Genomic DNA, 9,590 nt, shown 5'->3' on the forward strand with positions numbered 1-9,590 from the left:
TACGGTTTGGATCAGTACAATGCGCGTTAGCAACTTCAGTTATTGGGAATCTATATTTGTAGCAATATTTTAAAAATATATATGTATAATTCCATCTAGTAACAATTTCGTCTGGCATGAATCTGGGTTTAAGGTTATACTGGACACGCTTATTCTTAAATTCCTTTATTCTAGATTGTCTATTATTTCCTTGAATAACACCAACTGCTCTTCTAACATGAGTAATCTCAGTTGGAAATAAATCAAGACCACTTTTAACAATTAAATTATAAATATGACATGCACACCTAACAAGAAAAATTTCACCAATAGGTGGTTGCAAATGCAGTTTTAATATTGAAATTGCGGCATTATTGTTAGAAGCATTATCAAAAGACATACACAATACTTTTTGCTTGAGATTATAAAATTCAACAACTTCACAAATAGTACTACTTATAAACGCAACAGTATGACTCTGATCTTCATCATATTTAAAAGCGATAATACGTCTTTGCATACAAGTAGAATCATCTATTCAATGATATGTAATTGTCAAATAATCATTTCCATTAACAGCATAGTCAATATCAGAAGTTAGAGAAACTCTACAAGGAAGGTGGTTAAACAAATTACGTATGTATGTTTGATATTGTCCATGAAGACTTAAGATATCAGATCTACAAGTACTTCTAGGGATACCTTTAAATAAAGGATTGTAAATCCTTTGAATATACATAATAAGATATGATGAAGAAGCAAGAGGTAGACAACCCAAAGCAATCATTTTTGCTAACTCCTCATGATCCTTCATTTTATCATATTTCACAAGACATCAACTAGTAGGGTCTAGAGATGATTGATTTTCATCTCCATCATATCCCCATTCTATAGGATGCTCAATTCTCATATGTCTACTAAGTGTCTCAGTACCCCCTAATTGTCCTCCAGTCTTATGTTTAAAAGTATCATTACAAAGTTTGCATATAACTCTATCAGTACCTTCTATTTTCTCAAAAAATTTCCAAACCTTACTTCTTTTTTTACGATTACTAGTCGGGGTCATAGGCGGTCTACTACTAGCACCACGATCATCACCCCTGCTAGCAGCTCCAACACTACTAGGTGTAAGTGGTATCTCATCTTCCATTTCTAATTCATTATCATCTATACCAAAATCTTCATGCAATTGTTCATAATCTATATTATCATCAGGTAATGTTTCAGGAATATTTTGAGAGGTATTTAAATTACTACCAGATGCTGAAGCTGAAGTACTACCTCTTTTTTTATTTCCCCGATTAGTAACCTTTTTACAAACTCTTTTTGCAGTATTAAACATATTGTAAAAATTTAACTACTAGCAACAAATAAATATGCAAATAAAATAGTAAATAAGATAAAGAGTTTGAGGGAGTGCACCAAATTCAGCAATAAATTGAGCACTTGATGATTTCGCAACTCCAATATTACCACGAAGAAACGTCAATTGTTCCAATTTTGAAGTTCAATTGTTCAAACTTCAAATAATAAATACTACGATAAATTAAATTCCAAAAAAAAAAGAGTCAAATAGTTGATTGCACTTTAATAAGTGAAGAATGAAGATTGAAGAATAAGAGAATATGAGAATTGAGAGATGAGTGAAGAAATGAGAAAGAGGGAGGGGGTATTTATAGTTTTTCAAAGGGGAGTTAATTTTAAAAAAAAATCCAAAATTGGGCTATTTGTGCAATTCAGCTGTTGGGTCGTTGCCAACGGTTAGATCTGGGCCGGTTAACCGGTTTAACAACATTGTTCATTGACCGAGTCAGACCGGTCCGGGTAACCGCTATTTCGAAGGTAAACGGTGCAACCCGCCAGTCACCCTTAACCCAGCCCAACCCAGACCCCTTCTACCGGTCTGGGCAGATTCGAGTTTTAATCGGTCTGGGCCGGTCCGGAACCGGGCTAACCCAGTCCGTTTAACACCCTTAGTAAAAATCAGATGATTAGAAATGTTTATAAAAGACTTCAAAAACATAGAGTATGGATTATTGTTTTTATTATGTCCATCAAACATTTCACAATATTTTCATTCAACTTATTTGAACATGCCATTCGATTTCTCAATTCATTTTCACTGCCAAAGAAATATAGCTGTAAGTTTTAACCTTTTTGGTGAGTTGGGATCAAATTATTTATGAAATGGTACATTTGTCCTTGAACTCCAAATGTATAAATACGTCCATTACTCCGTTTTGCTAATTACAACACAAGGCAGACTCGAGCAGGTTTGGCAAAAACAATCTCATACCTCAACCAATGCCATCTCATAGCTCAAAGAAGATGAGATATTTATCTAGGATTAGGATTAGCCAACAATGGCCGATACTGCTGGAAGGATTCCTCTTTGGATAATAGGTATTGTAACTGATATTCTCAATTCCAGTACATAGACCAAATATTAAAGTACAAGCAAATGTTCCTAGATTCATGAAGATATAGAACAACATATAAGAGAGCATAATGAATGGCGAAAACAAGGTAGTCGTGTTAAATGAGCTTTTAGAGACGCGGGCGCGTGCCCTTTTTTTAACCGAAGAACAGATACATTGCGAAGTGCAATAGAACACTTCTTCAACATTTGCTAAGATGTCATTTGGTATACAGAACTCAGATGAAAATATCCAAACAAGAAACAACAAACTTTAAAGAAACTTATATTAGAAATAAAGTGTATGAAACATTCGAAAAGAAACTACCATACAGCTAGATGCTGTAACTTTTCTACCTAGAACAAGACTCACCCCACCCCACCCCAAACAGGAAAGGAAAACTAAGTAAAAGAAGAGTTACTGGATGATAATCAAAAGATTAAACAAAGTTAAACGCGTCCATCCCACAGAGATTCATTCCGAACCTTGCTAGATCTCAAGAGGGGCTCCACATCTCTTGGAGGGTTTAAACCGAGATTCTTAGCACGCTCCCATCTGTCCAATCTGCTCAATCCAAGACATGGTCCATAAGCCATATTCAAGTCAAATTGCCTTAACAATTCCTCCTTCCCGTCATAATCATCTGAAAATTTTGATATAAGAATAGGTAATACAAGAAGAAAAAAAAAGAGATGGAGAATAGAAGACATAATAATCAGAAGCTTGTTATATTCTTAATATGTCCAGTTCTGAAATAAGTGAAAAGTTGTCGGCAGATTCCAAAGATTGTGAGTATTTCCTTATTTTAAATACCAACCAGTGACACATAAAAATTCCGCAAGCTACAATCCCTGATAACACCATACAAAGAAGACTTTCAATCACACTACTTATCAGAAATTTTCTAAGGGAGGTTGCATTTTAGTGATAATTCACCAGCACAATCAAGAATAGTACTACAAGCATTTTTACTTGGCTATGTTGATGATTTTCATGGAGCATCTGTGTTCAACTTGAATAGCAGCAAGTTTGTCTATTCTCTTTCTATATAGACAACTCATCGAAAAGCTAATTTCAGCAGCCTTGTTCGCAACTCATTTATACCACAAACAAATCAGGAGCAGAAAAAAAGTAAGTACCCTGGGTTCTCTTACTCCATTCTTGCAAATTTTTACCCTCTACCTTATGTAATCCATTGTCAACAAGAGAATAGTTCATGAATGAGGTAAACAACATCATCTCCAAACAAATGTGCATGTTTATCACTTATAATTTCACATCGTAGAATATGTATACAGTCATTTAGTGAACGTTTGGTTCATTGATTAAGCAGGATGAGGAAGTATGAGGATCAGTGATCCTGCACAGCATGTATCTGATAGCAAATGGTATGGTCTTATTACTTATCCCTCCGTCCATCATTTGAGAAATATCAATGCAAGAATAGTCAAAGGATAAAAAACCCAATGGATAAGAACTTAAAAATTGACTAATGACTAATCGTCTATGATTTTTCTTTCACAACTCACAAAGTGCTAATAAACTAAGCCTCTTTAATGTGTATTCGGCTTTTCAATTTCACAACGCTTCAGAAAATGTTGTTCAAATGTAATATGAATATATATCACTAATGATCATTTCTAAATAAAATATAACTATATATGCATGTCGATTAGCATTGATTAACTGATACCGTGTATAAATTGATTATATCATATGTCTTTGTATTAACTGAAAGTGTCTTATCTTGTTTTCTTCTTATTGCTGATTATCTAGATCAGAAATTTGTGCAGAGTAATTCTATTTAGTATACTTTGAGCATAACGTAATAAACAAAATTAACGCACAGGTCTATAGTTACACATCAAGCGTGTTAAAAAGTCTTTCTTCTTATTTAACTCTGTTCCAGTCAAATTGTGCCATATAATTTAACAGAGGGAGTACTAGGATTTGCTTCATATGGTCAATAACTAATACTCCACATGTATCATTTGAACTGCCATCAACAATGGAGTAACAAACAATAGATTTGGCATTTCAAACCAAAAACAACTTGTAAAAAAGGCGAATTATTGTAAGACCAAACTAAACAAGTTTCAGGTGTTTCAATCTAATCATGAACAACAAGGGGAATAAACATTAGGGCCAAGAATATATCGTACTAATTACACAACGTCAATACAAAACGATAAGGGGCGAGGGAAATTGTAGTATTAGGTGTATTAGCTACGAAGAAAAACAACTGTCTGAAAAAGCATCAGCAGACTATCATATGCTTCATATATTCCACTTTATATGACACTATTTCCTTCTTAATCCATTCTAAAAAGAATGACACATTTCTATTTGGAAAAAATTAACTTTTCACCTTATTTTACCCTTAGCGAGAAGCTTTTATTGCCACCGAAATGTTATGACGTGTTTTAAGACCACAAGTCTCAAAAATCTTCATTATTTTTTAAATTTTGTGCACAGTCAAACTGTATCACATGGGCGGATCTATGTTGGGCCAAGCAGGGTCACCGTCACATCGCTTTGCCGGAAAAGTTTACCGAATACACATATAAATGATATGCCAAGAAAAAAAGGAGTATAAAGAATATAAAGTGACACTACTTGCTAAACCTGCACTACTTGGTCCGCCGATTAGAAGCTTCACTTACAGATTTTAGGTTCGAGCCCCAATACCAAATGGATTTTCTTCTCTCTTTTTTTAAGTTTTTGAGCTTCAGCTGTTTAAAAACATTAGGTAGTAGGGAAGTTTTGAACTCGTGACCTCCAAAAGATTTCAAACCAGCTACACCACCAAACCAAGTATTCTACTGATAACTTAATTCCCTTTATAATTATGAGGTATTATTGAATACAGTTCAAAAATAGTACTACTTGAATAGTGTAGCTGATATGATCTACTTTTTTTTTTTTTTTTGCAACGTAAATCATCTGTTTACTCTTCTAAATGTGACATAAAAATTCTGCGTACGCCAACCACTGATCACATAAATTCGTACGATAATTGATCTGTAACTTACTTTACACTCAATCAAACACTATAAAATAATTTAAATGGATTATCAAAGGAAAATGCTTACCTTGCAAATTGGGAGAGCCGTAGACATTTAGGGCTGGAGAGTGGGTAAATTCAGAGCCGATAGCAGCCGCTTGCTTTGGTGTTATAGATCTCTTCGTAGTAATAGCAAATGGTGATTTTGAATTTGTTGGCTTAGTGATTCCGCCATTCTTATTCTTCTTTTGCCTATAGAAACCCTTCATATCAAATTTCGATGCCATTCTCTCTCTCTCTTTACGATCTGATTTCAAATTCAAATTTTGAATTCTTCCTTTCAGAGGAGGGTGCATTGTTATTTATACCTTTAACTTTGGGCCCATTTGCTTTTGGACGGGGTTTAGATTTTGTGCATTTCGTCAACTGTCGTGCCCGTATTCTAATGGGCTTTTAGCCTCCTGAAGAAAATGATCTTTACACAAATAGCCATCCAAATTTATTGTTTACTTTTTCTAGTTATATACAAAGTTTATACATTGATTATACATAATTATAAAAATATAATATATAAATTATGCATATATTATACTTTCACCGGCTATTGGATGAGCGGCTATCTGGGTTAATTCTTCTTAATTGTGTCAGATTTGATTGGTTTATCCTCTTGGTAGAAATGACACCAGGTAGCCACTCTAAAGAGAAGCTATTTAGGAATTAGCCAATGCATTCTGAATTTTGATTTTTCGAGACAAAAATATTCTGAATTGTCCTAAATTTAAGATTTTAATTTCAAAACTTTAGGACAAATAAATAATCGCTAATTTGTAAATAACAGTCCAAATGGCTGTTTGTGCACTTCGCACACAAGATAAAGGGTACATTTGTGAGATCTTTGCACAAATAGTTGGTTGGATTAACTGTTTACTTTTAAACTTTTACATTGATTGTCCCTCTATGGAACTGGTATTTATTTGGAATTTTTACTTCTTATAGCAGAGATTGATACCTTATTTATTTTAAATAAATACCCTTTTAAAAAATTATATTTCATAGCTACCTTTTAATTTTTATAGCCAAATATCTATTTATGATTACCTTCTACCCTTAAGCCATAAAATACTCTTTGTATTATTTTTCTCTCTCATTCTTTTAGATTCTTCTCCACCCCCTCTCTCTCTCAACTCCAGTCTTTCTCCATGAATACAACCACTATTCTCCACTGATTCATCTCCATTGTCTCGCGAAATTTTCATTGTCAATGGGCTAGGGCTCTGAATCAATGTCGAAATCAAGCCCTAAAGAGAAAGATCCACCCCATTCTGATGGTCGTTGCTTTGCAATGAAATCTGGACATGGCCACTGCAACTCTTGCCTCTCACCACCTCCATTGCTATTTTTCTTCATCTACCAAATTCGCAATTACTAATAAAAGAAGACAATGTGCTATTGAAAATAAGGAATTTCTTTCATTTTTGCGCCAAAATTCGTGAGTTTCGAGTCAGAATCGCGGCCCTCTTGACGAGACGACATTAGGGTTGTTCTTGAACAAAGACGACGGAGTTTGGGGCGGAGCAACTTGAAGAGCCTGTTACCTTTTTTTCATTGTATTTCAATGTATCTCGCTGTATTCTATGTATTTCATTGTATTCATTGTCTTTTTTTCCATTGTATTTCAATGTATCCCGCTGTATTTCATGTATTTCATTGTATTCACTGTCTCGCTATATTCCATGAATGTATTCATATATATATTTTTTAATTAATATAATTTATGTATTCAGATGTATATATGTATTCAAATGTATCTGCAGTATGTATTCATATGTTTTTGCACTATAGATGACCTGCTATACTTCATGTATTCAATGTATTTTTATGTATTTAACTGTATTCAATATAATTATATAATTTCTCTGAAGATTGCTATGTTTTTGGGGTGTTTTTAGATTGAGAATCTTTTTTATAACTGAAAATACAAATTTTGTATGTTATAATTGAGTTGAGTTATATTAGGAGTCTATTATGTTAATTGATTCACTTTCCGTTTAAAAATAGTTGAATAGACCATGAATTGCTACGTTACTGTATTTGCAAATACATATCGTGAATACAGTCGAATACAATAATTTGTCTAGCTGTAATCCCCTGTTTCACGCCGTGAATACAGTCGAATACAATAATCTGTCTAGCTATAATCCCCTATTTCACGCAGAGAAATGCTACTGTATTTATGGACACAACAACTTAAATACATCGAATACACTCTAAAAACCTGAAAACATAGTTATAGGAAGTAATATAGTAAATGATAGCTACAACTAGCTAATAATCACTAAACAATAGTGGTTTGTGAAAATTTCTCTATTTATTTTTTGTCAACAGACGCTTTTAAGTTTAATGAAAATTTTATGGACTAAATACCATTCAGCTCCTTTTTTTCCATTTCTTCTTCTTTTCACAAAAACCACCACAATTCTTTAATTTTAAAAGTTTTAAATTTTTGTTTGGTGGTTGAAATTCGAAGTTAATATTTAATTATCATTAAAATCATTTGAGTATTAACTATTTGCACGTAAAATTTTTGTTCCGGCACTAATAATTTGATGACGTGCTTTAACAAATTTAAGTCTTTTTAGCCCTTAGAAAGTGTTTGAAGAAAATAAAGTAAAGGTGTGTTTGGTATGACAGAAAACATTTTCCATGAAAAATGTTTTCCTAGAAAATATTTTCCCGAAAAATGTTTTCCTAGAAAATATTTTTCCGAAAAATGAGTGGCTAAATCACTTATTTTCTCTTGTTTGGTTGGTGAGTGAAAATTTTTTTCCGAAATATTTTCTAGTTTTTAGTTAGAGAATATAAATATTTATAGGAAAATAATTTTTTCTGTTACTCTCCTCAATCCGCTTGTTCCAAAATTCTCATATTTCTTGTACTACTTCCCCATCACCCGGATGCTATTTTCTTCAAGAATTTAATTATTCTTTTCAAAGTTCACACAAACCCAAAGGAACTAATGCGTTGCTACTTTGCTTTTCACACAAGAACAACGTTGAAATTTGAACTTGATAGCTTAAAAGGAAATACTTTATTTTGTTGATAAAGAAAGTATCGTTTCTACAACATGAAAAGAAATTACTCATTTTATTGAATGAAAGAAAATGCTTTCTCTATATCATCAAAAAAAATACTCATTTTGTTGAAGTGAAAGAAAATATTTTTTCTAGATCAGGAAAAGAAAATACTTAGTTTGTTGAAATAAAAGAAAATACTTTTTCTTAATTTTTTCTACGTCATGAAAAGAAAGTACTTTTTTTGTTGAAACGAAATAAAATACTTTTTCTATTTCAAGAAAAGAAAATACTTAATTTGTTGAAACGAAAGAAAATACTTTTAATACATCATATTTTGCTGAAATAAAAAAAAAATACTCTATCTACAACATGAAAAGAAAGTACTCATAATAATAGTTCTATTTAGGGTGGGTGGTGGGCGAGGTTGGGGTAGGTGGGGTGTGGTTGAAAAAGAGGGTGGGCGATGGGTGGGTGAGATGGAAAATAGAGTGGAGAAGGTTGAAAAAACGTTTTGAAAAATATTTTCCCTTATTTTGACAGGGATGTTACACCCCATGTTTTCGTACTTAGGAGTACGTCGTAAGTCAATTGATGTAAGCTCAGAAATGAAATCATCTTTGAAAAATTTATAAAGTAAGTTAATCATGTTATCATGGAAGTTAATAATATTTAAGATCATGAATAAAAAGTACCAAGATGGCTGGAAGGCTTAGAAGCTAAACGAATTGAAGAAGATAAGTTTTGTCGAAAGTTTTTGGTATTACACTGCGTTCTAAGGTGACGTATAATGAATATGAGACTTGTTAATCATGATTGAATGAGTGTAAAGCCATAATATTAATATATATGATGTTTGGACATAAAATATAATGTTTTGGAAAAATTGGATTTAACTTACGGAAAAATCGAGTTAAGATTTGCCTTGTAACGAGCCGTTTTGAGAAATTAAATTCGTAAGATTTATGATGTCATTTTGGGACATATATCATACCAAAATAAAGGTCTTGGAACCTAGTTTCCAATGGACAAACCCATTTATTCATACGACATCGAGATAGAGAAATATAGATTTTTAAATTAAGGGTCACCAAGTGACGTTGCCGCACTTCGGAGAAA

General features: G+C 32.8%; 1 protein-coding gene across 1 annotated transcript; it reads right to left on the reverse strand.

The window, feature by feature from the left end:
- Window positions 1-2,658: 2,658 nt before the first annotated feature.
- Window positions 2,659-5,732, reverse strand: LOC104249678 (uncharacterized). The gene is made up of 2 exons (XM_009806155.2): window positions 5,489-5,732; window positions 2,659-3,039 (listed from the first exon to the last, which is right to left on the reverse strand). The coding sequence occupies exons 1-2, from the start codon at window positions 5,685-5,687 to the stop codon at window positions 2,846-2,848; spliced, it is 393 nt and encodes a 130-aa protein (XP_009804457.1). The 5' UTR covers window positions 5,688-5,732; the 3' UTR covers window positions 2,659-2,845.
- Between the last annotated feature and the right edge of the window lie 3,858 nt (window positions 5,733-9,590).

Source organism: Nicotiana sylvestris, chromosome 5 (assembly GCF_000393655.2).
Source record: "Nicotiana sylvestris chromosome 5, ASM39365v2, whole genome shotgun sequence".
NCBI lineage: Eukaryota > Viridiplantae > Streptophyta > Magnoliopsida > Solanales > Solanaceae > Nicotiana > Nicotiana sylvestris.